Below are 20,552 nucleotides of genomic sequence, written 5' to 3' on the forward strand. Positions count from 1 at the left end.
AGTGTGTCTATTCAGCTGTTTCTTATTGGTTTTCTCTCCAGCAGTCTTACCTTTTGACACATTTATTTCCCTAATATTCAGAATTTGCATGAATAACATTGGATCCACAACATTACTTGTAAAAGAAATACTGCACTGTCAGAAAAGGAAAGACATATTGGCAAAAAAAGAATGGACTATGTGGCTGGAAAGCTAAATCTCTGATTTCTTCTTGTGTTGGCTCAATTTTGCAAGTGTCGCCTGTGTGCTATCAAAAATAGCTTTAAAATAATACAAAAACAAAAACTCAGCCTGCGGTCATTTTACATCATTGCCGAGCCAGGCAATGAAGAAATCAATGGCTAGATCGAGTGGAGACAACCTCAAGAGAATATATCTTATTTCCAATGCATAGATGGAAATCTTATTTTTCTTTTCAAAGAAAAACAATGGTGGGACAAACCTTCTGAATTCTATTGTGTTTAATATTTTGCAGAAGATCCCATGTCCTGAAATTAAGATATATCTAGGGCAAAATAGAAAAAGAATGGCTAGATCGAGTGGAGACAACCTCTTATGCTGATCTTGGGAGTGTATTTGTCTGTGGAAAGGTTTGAGGTTGAGGCCACAGGTATGTCAGAAAGCAGGCCATATTTCACAGTGTCTGGAGCTGCACTGTCCCTGCTTAAAACAATACCAGCTTGTGCACACAAATCCACCAGCAGGTTTCAGCAATTGCAAAATACACACCACAAGCAATTTAAGTTAATATTTCAGAACACTTAGTAGACTCTGTGAACGCCAATCTGAAAGCTGTTATTTCTTAATACTTAGTGAAGCTCGGGCAACCAGCCATTGTTTTTGTTGCTTGCTAACCTGTGTAACCAAAATTAGAAGTACAAACATTTCTCTGAATTGGTATTGGGAGGCCTTGTTTTGCCCATTTGCACGTTCTTGTTTCTTTTTGTACAGGACACTTGTCTTTTCAAATGTCTTTTATATTTGCCACATATTGAAGTCTTTCTTTTTGAATGTCTTTTATATTTGCACACATATGCATTTCTCTCCTCCTGTCATGTAATGCATCGTCTAGGTTCTCTTTGATTTTGTTTAAACTCTGTCAGATATGTTGAAACTCATTTGAGGTTTGAGTATGTTCAAAACTCAATAGAGGCATACATGCAATTTGAAGATTGACCCCTTAGCATTTGATAAACTAGATCGTTTTAGGTTTCAACCACAGGATACATATGATGTGAAGCAAAACAATTCCAGATTTGCCACTTCTATCATTTTCTGTGAAAATTCCATTGAGCCTCGAGCGGTGCATTTATGAAAGACAGGATACATTCAAAACTCAAGGCAGACATCATGGAATAACCCTTAGTGTGGACTTTTTAACAAAAAGACCTAATATTTGACCCATTGGGACAAGGAATACATAGCATCTTGTATAAGGCCACTGTTCTTCTTCAGCAACCACATGGAAAAGTTAGCAAATATTCTTCTATCTCTTTTGTCACCAATATATTGTGACTGCTAGATTATAAATTAATGTGGTGTGCTACGGAACCATTATATTTGACTTTGCTAGATTTACAAAGGCAATTTTATTCAACGTGCACGAAATGTTTAAAGAAAAACATTCAGCATTTTTCATTATTATTCATCCCTTGCGTTTTCATTCATTTCCCATACCGTTTTTCCTCATAAAGGTCGCGGGGGATGCTGGAGCCTATCCCAGCCAACTAACTACATGCACCTGATGGGGGACACCCTGAAACGGTGGCCAGCCAATCCCAGGGTACAAGGAGACAAACAACTATTCATGCTCACACTTATACCTAGGGGCAATTTAGGTTGTTGAACCAGCCCATCAAGCAATTTTGGGATGCGGGGTGGAACCGGACTACTCAGAGAAAACTCAAACAGTGAGGATGTACCTGGAAACGAACCATTGACCCCAAAACTATGAGGACGAGCCACCCAAACCCTTTAAAGAGGCGTTAGAAAAAAAATAAACACATCTTTGGTTGTGTGACCTAATCTAAAGCATCATTTGTAAAAATAAAATGAATAAAAAAACACTATAAAGTTATCAAGCCTGTGACACTGACAAAACTAAACGTTTCCATTGTTCATCAACACATCTTTCAGTTAATGGTTAATTTGTGGATTTGAATCTACTGTTTAAGTTTGTGCACACAAAATATAGTTATAGTATATGTTCATGATTCACATCTACCCTTTAGACAGATTTTTACCATAGTTCCTTCCAGTCTTAAATTGTCTTATTGTATTGCCATATTTTTTTATACATGCCTCAATATAAATAGTGATTTTTCTCATCCGCAAACCGAGATACTAAAGTATTTGAGAATGTCTTAATGATTAAATCCCAATTTAATGGAATGTACTGGTAATTGTATGTACAACTGGATATCAGGTTGTTAAATATCAGGAGTTATTGGAAGGTTTATGAACAACCAAACCAACCATTCAATTTCTCTTATATCCAAACTTCAGAAAAAGATCCAGGAAAAATAACATGATAGCAGCAACAGCAAAAGAAGCCACGTAGAGGTTGAGTAACAATAAAATGTTGAAAAGGCAATTTTAGGAGTGATGCATGTGTGTTGAAGGCACATTTATTTTCCAATTTAGCAGAAAATATGTTGAACTCCTTTCCAGCTGGAAATAGTCAGGTTTTACGGTCTAAAGACATTTCCCCCACTTTACTTTTAACTTATCATATTGTAAGCACATGTTTAAATTGTTGGACTGCTCTGCTACTAATCATAATTTAGCAAGATTAAATTAAGAAAACACGTTGGGTGTCAGAAATATTAGCCAGCCCACCAATAGAGTCCTGTTATCCACCGCTAGACAAATCTGAAGGAGGCACACAACTGCAAAATGTGGGGTGAATTACAACTTGTACAGCATGTTATAATAAAAGCAGAATGAGCTTTTTATCCAAAATTTGTTACCAATCATACTGGAAGTGTAGTGGTTCACTCAGCTGACTTTAGTGCTTCCGTAGAGGAAGTAATACCAATGCCAAATTGTAAATTCCACTTTAAATGATCAAATATTACACTATATATTGCAACAGATATAGTTTGACAACATTTCTGAGTAATCATCCATCTGCAAACATACATTCCTTTTTATAGACCACTACCCACTTGAACGAATTCAAAGTTTAAGTCTAAGGTTAGTTCATTGCTCATGTTTTATCATAAAGATGGATTATACTTTATAATCCCATCTCCGAGATCAAACAGCATCTGGGTCAGAAAACTGTAAATGAATGTGACCTTGGTGACCCAATCATAAAGTTTGTTGTAGCAACATCACCAACTTTTCTGACATCATACATTTAACATGGAAAATGAATACAACTAAGGGCTACAAGTGAATCAGATTTCAATAATTGAAATTATGCGCTTCCAGGTATCATTCAAATGTGGCTGTGAAGATATATTCACTCACCTTGTGACTTATTTGTAACTCAAGTTAGGAAACAAACTACCCATTGGCCAAACGTCTTTTTTTTCATTTATTTTTTTTGTTTTATGGCATCTTCCTGAGGCACATGCCAGCAATCTGCATGTTCTTTTCATTCTATTGTGTTTGGACAGAGCAGGTGGAGGAGCATTTTATTACCATGAAGAATTGAAGCACAGTAGGAGTTATCTGATGACTTACGATGGCAGATTGTCTCTCTCTGGGTAGAAGCTAACATGTGGTTTTCGTCTTGCCAACCCGACCCATGGCTTGCCCATACATCTTTATTCAATATTTCTTATAGAAAGGAAAACAGATGTTACAGCAATTTGCCCTGTTGAAACCTTACAAGAGTGATAAATCAGCTATTGAGTCAATACAAAAAAAAACACATTTTGGTCAATAAAGATGATACATTTGAAATATAAGTTATTGCTGGATGAAATCTCACATTCTGACTCGATGTGCAAAGAAACCTGAAACACCTTTAGTCTCTTGAAGGCAACATTTGGAAATTATGTATTCAGTTGTGCAGCAAGTGTAAACAAAATGCACTAAAATTGTCAGGAGATTACATTTGATGTGGGCATGCATTCATTTATAAATCTGCAAAGGAAGTATTAATAGCCTGATTTACAAATACTAGCTGTCCGATATCACTGGTTCTGTACATAGCTTTTATGGACAGAGTATCTAGGTACAGCTGAGGCGTTGAGGGGATCTAGTTTGGTGGCCTCAGTATTGCATCCATTCAGTTTGCGGATGAGTTTGTTTTGTTGGTATCATCAGGGAATAATCTTAAACTCTCATTGAGTCTTTCGCAGAACTATAATCAGTGCCTACAAAATATGTCCTAAATGGGAAGAATTGGCATGCCCTCTCCAGGTCAGGGATATGGTCCTTCCCCAAGCAGAGGGGTTTCAATATATTGGGTATTTGTTCACGAGTGAGAGAAAAGTGGAGCTGAAGATCCACAGGTGGATCAGTAGAGTGTCGTACAGTATAGGAGGAGCTGAGATGCAAGGATACACTCACTATTTACAGGTCGATCTACCTTCCTACTCTCACCCATTTGGATTGTAATGGCTGAAATGAGTTTCTTTGGCAGGGTGTCTGGACTCTCCCTTAGAGAGAGAAGCTCACTCATCTCGGTGGGGCGTGGCATTTGATTAGTTTGCCTCCTTTACGTCTCGCAGGGCCCACCGTAAACACATATACTGTATATATATATATATATATATATATATATATATATATATATATATATATATATATATATATATATATATATATATATATATATATATATATATATATATATATATATATATATATATATATATATATATATATATATATATATATATATATATATATATATATATATATATATATATATATATATATATATATATATATATATATATATATATATATATATATATATATATATATATATATATATATATATATATATATATATATATATATATATATATATATATATATATATATATATATATATATATATATATATATATATATATATATATATATATATATATATATATATATATATATATATATATATATATATATATATATATATATATATATATATATATATATATATTCATCGCATTGCACTAAAATGATCCAAATGCATGTGTATTCAGTGTTGAAAGAACTCCTAGGATTGGCTCTTGTATCATTCAGTAGCTCCAAACCTATAGAAGAAATTATGCATGGTCTATCCATACCTTTTACAAACATTTTTACAGGCATGTAATCTACCTAAACTGTGGAGACATGTGACTCCCGTAAGAGAACATAGAAAAGGAAACACAGGTGAGTGATCTGTTCCAAATTTCCCAGGGAAAACTTGAGTCTCTTCCAAAACATGATGTCAGTAGCTAATCAATGGCTGCTGGTAAATAAATGAGACCCAAAAGGAAATAGGGGAAGTTTTGGGTTTGAATGTTTTATTACATTCAGTATGCTCCCTGAAATCTACTAAAGCTGTGAGAGAAATGTTTTCCATCACCAGAGAGGGAAGAAAATGGTGGGTGGAGTGGCTCATATTAGGACACATGTTGGTAATTCACAACACATAAAACTCACACCTAATTCTCACACCCGTTGCTCAACATGCTAGTAATTCACTCACTCGAGTGTGTCTTTTCAGCGTGTTTCCTTCAGTGCTGAACATTAATGAGGACATCACAGGAGAGAATGACTTAGATGGTGAGCATGCTTTGAATATTTGCACTCTGTGGAACCTTGCTTTCTTTCTCACCTAGAGTGCTGATCGCACTTTTTGTACCATAAGTCTTCACACTGACAAAATCCAGCCGTACATCCAACTCTCACATCTGAGAGCCAAACGGAGCTGGATTTGGATTTTCCATACATGTCAAATGTTCAGATTCCATATGAGAGATATATCTCTTTACTAGGTAACTTGCAAAATCCGATTATCAATCATTTGAGAGAGAGTACCAAAAGAAGGCAAATAACTGTTCTTGCCAGTAAATGTATTAAATACAAAAAATAAAAACTGATTCAGCATTTGTATATGTTTGGTCTACAAGTAAATATTTTTCAATACATAAATACATTTATGATCTATTTAATATGAAATAAAATGTTCTTCAGGTCATGCTTTTTCAACAGAAGAGGATAAGGGACAGTACAAAAATAATCATAATAATAAAACGGAAAATATTAGAATAATCACTTTATAGTCTGAATTCTGAGCTATCCCATATTTCCTTCCTCATTCTAAAACATGGATAGGGAAAATAAAGACTAATTTTAAATGTGAATCTGGGTATTATTGGCTGTTTGTCTATAATGTATCCTTAACCCAACAAATGGCAGGCCAAGGTGTACCCCACCTCCTGAAATCATTTAGCTGGGGTATGCCCTGGTGAGGATATGTGGTATCTAAACAAAAACAACACATTCTTTTGGTCAACAAGAGTTTTCCATCACACAGGTGACAATGAGGCCCAACTCAATGGCTTCTATCTCATGAAGGTTTTAACAAGACACACTTTTACACCCTACCTCAACCACTGAGGCCAGAAGGGAGATCTGAGGTGATCGCCAAGGGTCAAAAGTGGAACACACCACAGGGGACAGATGGTAAAGTCTTGGTCTCAGTTTCACGCATGTCTGCTTGCCACAAAAAAATTATTAGTCACAGTTCTGAAACTGGCGGTTCAATCCCTGGTGGGCTTCAACCCTCCTGATTGGAGAGTTCATGCTCTCCCCAAGGTTGCGTTAATTTTTTTACAGGTACTCTAGTTTCCCCCAAACCATGCACGTTAGGCTGGTTGAACATTATTAATTGTCCCTAGGTTTGAAAGTGAGCGGGAATATTTGTCTAAAGGTGCCCTACGATTGCCTGGACAACAATTCCCCCGCCTCCTGCCTACAATTATCTGGGATAGGCTCCAGCACCCCCGCATGCCCTTTTGAAGATAAGCTTTTATATTAATAATATCTGCTTGAACAACGACCCAACTGACCAGTCAACTGTGTATTAAGGGCGGAATGCAGATTAGGATGGGCCCGCCAGGAAAAACTTGGCTATTGATTTATGTAATCATTTCTATTTTGTTATGATCACCAGTGTGGAATAAATTGTCTGTGTAATGTGTGCTACACGCACACAATAAACTGCAGGCATAATTTATCAATGTAGAAACATTCACACTCACTCACACGTCATTACCAAGTAGAAGGGAGGTGTTCATTTGGGTTTTAATAAATGTGAAAAACAGATTAAATCAATCCCGTAATCTAACAGCTGTCTGGTGTTCTGTCATCTGGCCCTGACTGTTCTGTCATCACATCAAACCTGCTTCATAATGGTTGGCAGTACCTAGGCATAGTACCAGCAAATGAGTTGTGTTGGCACTCAAAACAACACCCTTAGGACTGTGTTATTATTATGTTTTTCATCTCTGCCATGTAGGAATAAAATCTTGGGACAGATGCCATGCAGCAGTAGTGTCCAAAAAGTCCAAATGAATCACATCAAGAAAAATGAAAACAATAATGTCTGCGCTAAGGTCATTTCCTCTTAGGAAAAGTACGGTAAAATGGGTTAGCATTTGTAAAAAACTTCCACAATGAAAAATTCAATCTATTCTTCATACAGTGTGTGCAGATCAAGCATGTTTTTAGGAGAATGTCATTTCAAATATTTTGATATTAAAGGAATGAGACATTTTGTCTCTCAGGTCAGAGTTTTGGGTTAGGGCATTTGATGAGGGGTTAGGTGTGTGAACATGATATTGGAAAGTTGTTTGATTTGAGTTTTAGTCTTTTTTAGAGAGATGCAGATATCAATTGCAGGATGTTCCATGGAGCATGTGCGTGTCTGTCTTGAATGAGGTGACTCAGTGTATTGTTACAAAGCTCTAACCAAATCGGATACAAACTGGGCTGCTCTTGTGCCTTCAAACCACACTTGATTATTCTCTCATCATCACCCGTAAGAGTAGACAGTCTTCTCTACTCATGCATATGGATGCATGCACGCACTTGCTAACCAGCCCCATATTGTCAGCTGCACTTTGCACCCGTATTTTACCACAACAAAAAAGAACCCAGTTTTAAAAAACATTAGCCAGTAAAAATGTGAACTATATGTCATCTCTTAAAGAAGGTTGCCAAACATTTTTATTCGTTTTGGTAACAGCAGTTTACTGTGGGCAAAAGGGTGAGATTTTTTCATTCAGTCATTTTCTGTACCATCTATCCTCACAAGAGTCACGGGTATGTGCTGGAGTCTTTCCCAGCTGACTTTGGGCACCAAGATGAGGACACCTTGACTTGATGGCCAGCCAATCACAGAAAATATGGAGATGGGTAAACATTCACGCTCACACTCATACACCTAGGGGTAATTTAGAGTGTTCAACCAGAATACCAGAGTACCTGGAGAAAATTCATGCAAATTGTACAGTCAGTAGTGACCTGGGATCGAACCCTAGACCCCAAAAATGTGAGGCAGATGCGCTAACCAGTCGCTCGATGGCCTGCCTAAGTTATATTATTTCACAAATGTAATGTAGTGCTGTCCCAATCACATTTTTTTGTGTGAGTCACCTAATTTTTAGAATCTGCCAAAACCGATCTGATCAAAATGTATTAAGTAGTATAATTAAGTACATCCAAATGTTTTTTTCCACGCAATTTGTATAGAGATATTGTAAAATGATACTTCATATAAAAAGGTGATTTCAAAAAAGCAACAACAACAAAAAATGCAAAATCTTTTTTTTACAAATCCCTTGTCCAGATTATTAAATAAAGCTTATGACCAAATTATTTCGATAATGTATTTTACATCAACAAACATGTACAACAAATTAAGTTGGTCACTCAATGTAATGAATTGCGCTATTTTAGTTGTATTTTCTTGACTTTTTTTTACAAATATAAATGTATAAAAATATTACAAAAAATGTCGTAGCTACAAATATTTTTTGCATTAAATTTGTTTTTTCGTTACTTGATATCGTGTCACTTGTCATCGATTGACAGCGAGAGAAGTCCAATTTAATTTGAATAGGGGGCGGACGACAATCCAAGGAGTACAAATGGATTGAATGTCTTGCCGTCAAAAGCGGCTAACAAGGTAATAATTAAAATTGTAAATGAATACGTGTTAAAAACACTATCTTTTTTTTACCCTAGTCCGATCCTCTGTAAATGATGTGATTGGGGCCGATTTCTGCACATGTGACGAGACACCCTTACAATTGGACGTAAATCTATGAAAAAACACGTTTTGTATCTGAAGTGTCTCTCAAAAGAGAGATGTGCTCAACAATCAATGCAATTAGTGTTTCCTCTCTGTACAATATTACAGCATGCTGCCTTCAATTTACACGTTCACATTTCAGTAAATCTTTCGGACACAGCTAGACATATATTACGATAAAGTATACACATATGTATATAGCTTTATTAACAAAGACAACCACAATGCAACTGTACATAGTACAAGAAGGAGAAATTAATCCAATTAAAGAAGCAAATATTTGGTGTTAGGGTTGGGTGTTGAAGTCAATTGCTATCAAACTACTTTAAAGCTTTTCCCATGTGTGTTTTTCATCCTGAGGGATTAGATATTGAGGATTTTCTGATAAAAGTCAATACAGAACACGAAATATAGGCGAGCTGGTCAAAACAAGAGAAGACACGTTGGCATTATGTATCACTTTGATGGTCATTAAGTCATCATATCGCCTCAATGGCTTCCTTTCGTTTGCCATGCAGCTGTTGCTTATTTCAACTATTGCTCTACTACTAAAATTTGTGAGACCATTTGCTTTGGCCATTATCCCAGGCTGTATAAACAAACCTGACATACAGATGTATCTAATATTTAATACCTTAAAATAACTTTGGGTTGAGTTGGAACTCAAACTACCTTAAAAATCTTTTCACCCAAGTCCACTCACCCATTTTATGCTCAACACATGGTTATGAGTTTTTCCTTTTTTGTTTCATTTCTTCGTGACCATGACAGTAAATTCACTGGCACAATTTTTAATTAATGACAGCCAAAATAATCGACCCAAGTAAAGGAAAAACTTGCCAGTTTGAGGGATAACTCTTGACAAGTAGTCAATCATCATAATGCCTGTTAATGGTAACCATTTTTCGACAAGCAGTCATCGGCTTTTGGCTTATAAGGTAGAGTTGAAATCATGAGGCTATAATTATGAGGGAATTTGGCGAGGCAAAAAGAACAATATGCACTTCATAATATATTCACCACATTGAAAGCCAATTTCAAAGTTGATTTATGAAAAAAAATTCTTGTTTTAAATAATCAAATATGAACTACATGATGAGTGACAACAGGAAAGGTGCTTGAACATAAGATGTTTGGCTTACTTTCTTGGGATGATTGATTTAACAGTGTTATTGGTTGCCTTTTTCAAATTTATTTGCAATGGAGTTGGCGTATCCCTCATAGGTTCCTTATGACTCGAAAGGTCTATACAGCACGTATAACTAGATGATAGGCTTGCTATAATTGCATATACAACTAATTGATGAGTAACTGTAAAAAAGGCACAGACACTGAATTTATTTTATATATAACAATAATAAAAATAGTAAAGCTTACCATTTGGCTTGCCAATTATATTAAACACAATGTGAAATGTTTACCTACACATCAGATACATGAAGTATAGACATTTTATGGCTGAAGTTAGCCACCTAAAACAATGTGGGCCTTGTGTTTGATACCTGTGCAATAAAAAAATAATATACGTCTTATCAAGTGACTTATACCAAAGATACAGCATGTACATAATTGACTGAGATCCTCTTAATGTGATCACTTAAACCTGCAGCAGATGACCTCCAAGTCCTCTTAACATATGACAAGCACGCTACGTTTCCCCTTTCTGTTACCCACCCACCCCCATTTGAGAGACAATGAGCTCAGCATCAAGGCCCAGTAATGACTCCCAGCCATGGACCTAATTAAAAACATTCTGGGAGCTTCTGCACTCCGCAGACAGACCATGATGCCTCCTCACAACACAGGACACAAGAGATTTAGGAATAACGTTTGGATAGGTGTGCAACCTCTCCCACTATTTCATTCATTACTTTTGTACCAACCAGTCTAACTCAAATTCCACACACAATGTTTTATTTAGTTAAAGGACCCCTGGTACCAAAGTTAACCTCAAACTCAGACTCACCTACCACAGACTCAAGAGAGGATGCTTTCAATCCTTTACTGAAGCATGAGGGTCAGTCTTAATGATATTTTCTCTTTATCTTTTAATCCAAACTTGAAGGATCACATCACTTGCAAACCACACAGAGAGTAACAACTTATTGTATCACTTAATTCTAAAGATTTGTAATAGCTCCACACTACTACATCAGACAGTGAGTGAGTGGGCAGCAGACGGGGTTACAACGCCCTTACCTTTTTAATGACCATATTTGGTTCGCAAAATTACAGGCAAGAAATGCTTTATTGCATCTGACCAACTTGCTTCCTCTCAATAACAAAAGCTTTTCATGCTGAGCTGTATTTTGATGTGGTGTGTCAGCATAATTAGAGGTACCATAAAGGCAGGGGGCGGGGAGGGGGGATTCATGTCCATCTGTCAAGTGTTAGGGAAGTGGGCATGGGGTTCAGCATCCACGGTCCTACAGCTCACAGTTTTTAGGAAGAAGACACTCAACAGATATTAAAGCTACTTTATGCCTAAAGTTTGTGTGCATTTTCGTGTGTGTTTGTATGTTTGGTGCACAATCTCAAGAAGTCACATCAAGATTACAATGTCCATGCCATCAGCTATCTATCGAAATCCTCGTTCATTCATTCCCTTTTCCAAACTGCTTATCCTCACATGGGTTGTGGAGGGTGCTGGAGCCTATCCCAAGAAACTAAGGGTACCAGCCAAGGGACACCCTGAATGGATTTACTGATTCAGTGTGTCCAACGTGAATGGCTGTCTGTTTCTATGTGTGCCCTACGAATGTCTGCCGACCAGTCTAGGATGTAGTTCCAGCACTCTGGAACCCTGACAAAGATCAGCGGTGTTAAAAATAAATGAATGAATAAAAACCAAAGATGAACCTTCAATTTTTCTAAGCCCAAGGATTCTTGAGAGAAACCCTTAAAACACTACCACGTGATGGCATGTCATATTTTGTAATGGTGCACATGTGTCACTTCGCGGGCACATTCTGTTCACAATCCAAATTGCGTGTTTTGGAGTATGTACAACCCACACCAAAACAAAAATGGATTCAGAAAAAAATCTGAATTTGGCAATATAGTGGTGTATGTAGGCTAACATTGAGTTGGAAAGAGCTACTCTAAGTTTAGCGAAGATTTATATGAATTAAGTTTAGTCTTTTCATTCACATTTAAATGTTTACCTTGGTGTACATTTTCAAATCTAATCTGTTAATCTATTAATTTCTGAGTTTTATGATGAGTTTAAAATACAAGTAAATTATTCCGGGATGATAATCGATGGTACATTTATAGTGGAAACTATTGAGATAGGCAATCATCAACATTTTTAAGGTATTTTCAGTTTTTACGTATTTATTGCCGGATGGCAATATTTAATGTAATGTTTATGAAAGTCACTACGTAACTTTACTATCAAAAAGAAGGGTAGAATATTATTTGACTGGTCACTTATGCATAGCCTCCATCACCGCCTGAAATATTATGATTATTATATAATATTATTGGTTGCAAAAAAATAAGCTTTTATGTTAGAAGTTACAGCAAAAAAAGTTCTTTCCTTATTTAATGTAACGGTGTTAGTTCCAACACTACCCAGGAAATCATTCAAAACCTCTTTCTGACACTAATGCTAAGTTTTTTTTTTCCTTTTTATGACCCACCCTCCCAAGGTTGAAACACAAAAATCTTGAGTGCGGGGGGCAGAGAAAACTGTTCAATTATGATGCCTGTAATACAACATGCTCAAAACGTATTCATCTGGTAACCAAAAGGTTGCCCATATATGGGTGTTCCTTCCTGGCAACTGGTAGGGCACTCATAATTGGCAATATTTTTTCAACTTTACATAAGTACTAGACAAAAGCTCATTGTTTCCATTCAAACATATCTTGACATACTGTTGTCTTGGCAAGAGAGCACATATTTGTGTCATTAGTTTGGACCAGATGTATATTTCGTGAACAGCAAAAGGGCGATAACTGGATCATTTCAACAATTCCCATGATCTGATTAATTGTGGGGGGAAAGACAATGGCAGCCTTTTGTATCCTTGCACAGCGCTTCCTTGAATTCTTTTCGAATTGTGTATTAGTAATATGAGAGCAAAGTACTCTGAATGTGGTGTTCACTGCTTGCCGGAGGGAGCTGGGCACCTCTCCTACCTGTGAAGCACTCGTATGGGTCTTTTTTTTCCTCCAAAAAAATGTGTCTTTTGTATTGTTGTTTTATGTGTTAGTAATGATCCACGCAATAGAAATTTTACAGCCCAATAAATTTGAGACATTGGGACCAAATTGGCTGGTCATACTTAGTAGCTTTATGAGGAAACATATTGAGGTGTAATTGCCTCAAGGGAGCACGCACTCCAGGGTAAAAGTATACGGTATGGTGAGAATTAAATCTTCCTCGCATTCAGCAAGGACATTGATCTTTTTGTCTGCAGTTACAGTTTCCAACAGCCACATTTAGCACTGTATCTGGCCCACATAGGCTTTTGCATAATATGTTTATTTCATTTCAGATTTCCGAAAAATCTGGTTTTACACTGTGGTAAAATATCACTTCAAGTAAAAACATCTGTTTGGCATTCAGCTTTGCCAGCATATGGAATCCTGTCATGATAATGATTGAAAGTGGAAGATAATATCCCACTGTGTACCTCTTCACCCTACATTCTAAATAAAAATATGAATAACATTGTCTAGTTTGCATCAATGTATTCAAAAAAATAGTGTTTTGGGGGGAAATGTTGACCTTTCACAGTGTTTATCATTCTTGTGAGCACTGCTCTAAATCATATTGTTCGGTACATACTTACATTAATAACTAAAATGTAGGATAGTTCACTTGTTTTGTCAGGGTTTGTTTGTATTTTTAAGTGAGTGCACATTATGTTATGGGTGGTAAGCTTCTTATGATGTAAATTCGCATACAAATATGAATAGTCTATTTTTCTGCTATGAATCTGTACATATTGTGTCGATGTAACTTAATTAAATGTAATTGTAATCATGAGAAAACCAGCATGGACGATAATTGCATTTTTTTTCTTTAAATGGCCTTAAGTGTCTCTCTTCGTCATAGATAGTTCATTGCCGTGAATGCATACGCCTCTGTTGGGACTTAGACTAGTGTAGTATGGCATGCTCACACTGAAGAGCCTTTCACCAATTTCATCTGATACGCTGTGACTCCAAGCGGGAGCTGACGCTTTAGACAAGGTCAACATGTGTGGGTTAGCAGGTCAAACAAGGAGCTATTCTTTTGACAGAGTTTGGAGGCACGGTCAGACTAATGTGATTTATCAACACAGCACGAAACTGATTGTTTCATTGTCTGTTATATCGACTGTGATTCCCCGCAAGAGGCCCTGGACATCATTGACCCAATGAGTGAGGAGGTGTCAGGGGAGGGTGAATAGAGCGGTTGTTGGAAAGAACGTGCACTATTGTTCTGGAATTGATACACCAATTGGAGCAGCGAGAACATGCACCTGCAGGATTAATTTATATATACTCTCTCACACGTGTTTGTAATAATGGAGGGGTCTGAGGAAAAATATAAAAAGACGAGTAGTTTTGCTGGCTTTCGGACTGGGGTCAAGATTTAGTTTGCTTTAATCCCTCTCAGGTGATGCTGTTCACATTCAACTCTTTCCAGCTGATCTGCTTAAATATGCCTTCCTCATCCTCTAAAACCCCCCACAACCTTTTCTCACAAAAAGAGACATTGAGAGAGGGTGGCTGCTTTTTCTTGCCCGTCAAAACCACAGATCACTTTTCACACTTTCTGCAAAGCCATCAATGTGTCAGTCAGCTGGTGCCACACAAGAATTAAGTCAACAAACCTTGACAGTTTTATGGAAAGAAGGTCAGGATGCAAAGCTCACATCACCTGGATTAGAGGAGCATCTTGTGAGAGAGCAGTGTCAACAGACATGCCATCTGCAAGGCTGCCTTTCCCTTTTTCCAAAGGCTACAGTGGCAAGGCAGGATATACGCAGCCACTTGGAGCATTCGCTCTCTCATCAACATATTATATTGCATAGAAGTGCCGGGTTCCAACATTAACACTGCCAACCACAAACTGGGGATTATGTGGAAGCTTTCAGCACACATACTGTAGGCCTGCGTTTTAGGCCCTGGATTGAGAGTGAGCTGTCTGAGATGTTGTATTTGAATGATCTGCGTTTATGATCTCTTCTTATCAGCACTTATATGGGCATAACCTCAAAATGAAACACGCAGGGGTAAAACTCTCGAGTATGTGGAGTTGGAACCGTTTCTGACTTTTTTGCTTGTCTAATGTCTGACCTTGTTATTCTTTTTTGAAATAAGGGCATAATTAGTCTCACGTCATCAGTATTTTCTGTGGATTTTGGCATTGAAACACATGCCGCAATCCTCCAACTGACTGTCATCTGTGCTATAATATGTCATGCATCTCTGACTTTGCTCCCTGCACCCTGCTATGCCACAGTTGTTTGATCTAAACACTTTCATCCTTTCAAAACATCTGGAGATGAAGTTTGGTAACACATCACTGTGAACTGACCATAACACTATTGTATATTAGCTACAGACATTTAGTTATTTAAACTCCCGTCTGCAGATTTAACAGTATCACGTGGCAATGTTTCATCACTCTAGTTGCTACTACATATTCATTAACTGTTTGAACATCTGGCTATCTATGTTGCTCCTGGCAGTTTTAGGGATTTTATGGCGTCAGCAGGTGGCATCAATATCCAGAGTGCAGCAATAGACGGTAAAAAAAAGACTAGTGTCTTGTATACAACCCCTTTTCCTGGGGGCACAATAATAGTTGAGCAGCAGTGGAAGGTCAACTACATGACAAACCAATATATACCAAACCAAATGTGATCCAAAACAAGAAGCACTGTATCATAGATTTGGCAATACGTAAAGATAATCATGCTATGTATTTAGACTTTTATAGAGGTTTAAATGTATTCTTTGAACCATTGTGGATGTACTTCGCAGGGCAGTAAAACTCCACTAAATCATGCTGGACGGGTTTTGTTTTAGCTCTAGTATTGTCTCATCCCATCTCATTTTCTGAACCGCTTTATCCTCATTAGGGTCGCGGGGGATGCTGGAGCCGATCCCAGCTGACTTTGGGCCAGAGGCAGGAGACACCCTCAATCAGTGCCCAGCCGATGGCGGGGTACAAGGAGACAGACAATCATGTACACTCACACCCATACCTAGGGGCAATTTTTAGATTGTCAAATCACCCTACCATGCATGATTTTGGAAAGTGGGAGGAAACCAAAATACCCGGAGGAAACCCACACAAGCCCAGGGAGAACATGCAAACTCCACACAAGTGATGCCCTGGATTTGAACCCAGGACCCCAGAGCTGTGAGGCCGACACGCTTCCACCGGGTCATCCAATTAGCAAAATACTGTAATGAAACGCTTTGGCCTTGCGCCTACAATGTTACTCATTTGTTTTAGTAACCATGTTTTAGTTCTTGTCAAAGAGTTGATTTAAGCCAAAATAAACCATTTCCTCCACAAGGAAGATTCTATCTGTTTTCTTCCAGATCTAGAACGCATGAAAAATCCATTAAGCATTAAATGGGATTCACCGTGGTTTCCTATTAGCAATCATTTAAGGAGCACATTTTTACACTGTTTTAATTGGATCTTTAGACATTCTCCTTTGACTAAAATGATATATGATAATGCCAACAATAGTTTTGGTTCATGCAGCATTTCAGCACCAAAACAATTCATATTAAAAGGATTCCAATCGCAATTTAATTAAAAAACCATTAGTTGGCTTCATTGGATTGCTCAAAAATGTGGTGTTTTTAGTACACCTTTCACAACTCACTTACTCATGCTGATACATGCATAGAGTACATCACATCAGCGGCAAAACATTTTCATGCGTATTGAAAAAGACCTGAGTGTTATTGTTATAAAACAGTTGTACTGTGCAAGAACAGTGTGGCCAAATTGAGTTTCAAGCATGTCTGGGACTCAACACTGCTGAACGATTTGGATAGCTCCTGGTACATGCCAGATGGACTGTGTATAAACCTGTCAAGAAAAAGCTACAAAAATACTCTAGAATTTTCAGACAGGACAATGATCTCTTACACACCTCTCTGTGATGATAAATAAAAACAGCAGGCAAATTCCAAATGTTTAAGTTTGCTTTCCCGATTGGAGTTTGTGCCCCATTATTCTGCCAAGACACCTCAATGGGGTTACTTTGATAAGTCAAATCGTTTTTTTTTTCTTTTTCTTTCTTTGTTTTTCCTGCTTATGGTCAATGTATGTAGTTACAAGGTTTTCCCAATTTAAACTGGCTTCTCCTCATCTCTAGTGGATTTAATCTCTTACCCATTGACCTTTTTTAATCAGTCACTCAAAAAAATCACAAACACTCATGGCATAGCCCCTAAAATAAAGTATTTGGAATTAGTAATATTGAAGAAGAGGGTTCCTAAAGTTGTCACTGCACAATCGCAACCCACCACACACACACACACACACTTAACCATTGAAACAATTGTGTTTTGCGTTATTATTCTACATTCCAATGTTTGAAGAGAAACAAAATACAAATATAACTCCTAGACTTTATCTAACAGAGTCATTCAAGAATGAAGAACAGAAGAACACAAACAGAAGGGCAAAAAAAACTTGTGTGTGTGCCAGTACCCCGCAGTGCTTCCCTGATTATTTGCAGATGGACAGTGGAGGGCTTTCAGAGTGTGGAGGTTCCCCCTGGCACACAGTACGTATGATTAAATCTGTGATTGCCATACAATTTACAAGAACCCACCCCCTCCCTTGACTTTGAATGAGCTCTCTAGTATACCAACACACAGCGGGGAATGGTCTCCCAAAAGTTGGTGCAAAAAAAAATAAAGAAAATAAAGAAAAAGAAAACAGTCCTGGCCAACACCCACAGAGCGCCCAAAGGATCCGATGAGTTATGTCACAAGTCAAAAGAGGACTTGGCTGGGGCCAAATCTCCTAATCCCACTGTCTCCTCGTTCATTGAGAGTATTGAGCGGTGTTTACAAAGAGACTGATCCCCTCCTCAACTACGCCTACGCTGAGCGATTGTTATGCGGGTTTCCTACCAACTGTTCAAAGTGGTTATGAGATCAATTAAAACCAGCTTAAGGGGCTTAAGTGGAGACATGCAATTCATAAGTCAGGGCAAAGGGATTCCGTATCCATTCATTAAATAGCTCTCACCATAACAGCCCCATTTCTCCAACGAGATGTGACGTTATAGAGCAGGGGTGGTCAAGTCTGGTCCTCGAGAGCCCCCAACCAGTCGGTTTTCATATATCCTTCCTCTATCACACCTGAATCAAATGATCAACTCATCAGCAAGCTGTCCAGTAGCTTGATAACGATCCTGATTATTTGATTCAGGTGTGTTGGTGGAGGGAGACATGGAAAACAGACTGGATAGGGGCTCGCGAGGACCGGACTTGGCCACCAATGTTATGCGTAATGCGTGCACATCACAAGCATTTTGGGGGATTCACCGATAATCCTCAATTAAAGGGTACATTTATTTTTGCTTTTATTTGTGTTAAATACCTTAGACATAGTTACAATAGCTTTAAAATAAAACAATCATTTTTTGTAATTTTTGCAACTCCGCTCTTTTTAAAAAAAATGTTTAAATACTCTATATTTTCGATTTTAAATGCTGCTGTTCTGCAACCAGACATTATGTGAAATTTTTGTGACACCATATATTAAAAAAAAAACATGCACTACAGATACGGTGATGGATGTCCAATCGTGTGGCACTCATTCTACTGGTGTTTATTTAAACCAGTTTATTATGAGTGCGTGTTGTGTGGAGTGTGCATTTAACATTAGTTGGTGCAATAGCAACCCTTTCGTTTCAAGGAGGATTGGACGTCTCTCGCCGTCAATTACATCAATGAGTTGCAGCCCGGTTATATGAATGTAACTTTTACCTCTTTTGTTTCTCTTCCAGCGTTGTGGCGCCTGACAGTTGCTGTATTCCATACAGTTCAATACTATCAGGGCAAAGGAGAAGAGTCGAAACTGCATCTGGACGGCGAGGAATCCCGGTTTTAAAAGGAAAAAAAGGTTTCCACGACAGTATTTGACTCTGTAAATGTTGTCCAGGAGCTCCTTTTAGTCGAGCAGCAAAGTTGTCAAACATCAGATTAGATGCGACCTAGTCTTAGGTCGCCAATTGGGATCATTTTATGGAGCGAGTATGAGCCTCCTCTTCTTCTGTGCGCTGTGGAGATAATAACAGAGAGGATTAGCGGGGTTAAAGTGTCACGAAATCGACACTTTAGACGCCCGAGATGATACAATTTGCATTAAAAGCCACTCAAAGAGTGAGCGATTTGTGTGTTATTGTGTTTGAACCATGACAAGTAGACGGACTAGGAGAAACGCCCCTTCCAGGACTTTAGCGCAATCGTGCGTAAAAGCAAAAACGCCCGAACAAAACGCCCGGCGATATAAACATGAAATCACCTTGCACCTGATGAAATGTTGCTCCGTTCCAGTTGTGCAATTTATTTTAAGTCCCACTCGTGTGCAAGTGCGGCTCGGGAACACGCAGCATCACTCCGTGTGTCACCAAACTTGGCTTTCCGAGAAGAGATCCGAGATCCGGCAGAAAAGCGTCGCGGCGTGACAGTACACGAGAGGCAGAATTCTGTTAAATTTCTTAGTTTCCGTTCCGTTCCGTTAGTTTCTGGGTTTCCTCCAAAGTTTCTCTTCGAAAAACCACGCGTGGCTGCTGGGTTTGGGCTGCGTGTCCAGTCGATGCTGAGGTTGAGCGGGGACTGACTCCAAATTGGTCCTGATGCTTTCTGCCTCCGTCCTCATATAGAGCCGTGCTGATGTCACGCGTGGAGACTTTTGCTCTTTCTGCTTATTTATGATGTTGAAGATGACATGTCGCGTAATCGCTCCCCTCTGTACACCCACCCTTCTTGTTTTGCGCGCTCACACACACACACGAGTGGGTGCGAAATTGCCTCTGGGTACTGGTGGGCGTTAACTAAGGCTTTTGAGCCTGTTGATGTGAAACACTTTAGATCAGTTGTCCCAACCACCGGTCCGTGGACCAATACCGGTCCGCAAGATACCTAATGCTGGTCCCCTAGAGTAAAAAATATGAATATTTTTCATCTCGCCCTATTGCTAGAGATGAGAAAAGTTGTTATAATAATAATAAATAATTGCTGTTATGCTTGGGACTTGCTTTTTGTGCACCGATCCCTCACCCACACAATTTTTTCTT

General features: G+C 38.1%; 1 protein-coding gene and 1 long non-coding RNA gene across 3 annotated transcripts in view; one reads left to right on the top strand and one right to left on the bottom strand.

Annotated features, from left to right (window-relative positions):
• The window catches only part of rspo2 (R-spondin 2), a 51,105-nt gene extending 31,580 nt beyond the window's left edge, over nt 1-19,525 (bottom strand). Inside the window, exon 1 of one of the 2 annotated variants that reach the window (XM_077721713.1) lies at nt 19,240-19,525. In XM_077721713.1, the coding sequence (XP_077577839.1) occupies nt 19,240-19,336 (97 nt within the window). In that variant the 5' untranslated portion in view covers nt 19,337-19,525. The remainder of the gene's footprint in view (nt 1-19,239) is intronic. The other variant, XM_077721712.1, reaches the window with a different exon arrangement.
• Nucleotides 18,677-19,639, top strand: LOC144199840 (uncharacterized). Its single transcript, XR_013326983.1, has 2 exons — nt 18,677-18,815; nt 19,260-19,639. It is a non-coding gene; the product is annotated as an uncharacterized LOC144199840 (long non-coding RNA).
• The last annotated feature ends 913 nt before the right edge of the window (nt 19,640-20,552 follow it).

This window comes from Stigmatopora nigra, chromosome 7 (assembly GCF_051989575.1).
Source record: "Stigmatopora nigra isolate UIUO_SnigA chromosome 7, RoL_Snig_1.1, whole genome shotgun sequence".
In the NCBI taxonomy this organism is placed as follows: domain Eukaryota; kingdom Metazoa; phylum Chordata; class Actinopteri; order Syngnathiformes; family Syngnathidae; genus Stigmatopora; species Stigmatopora nigra.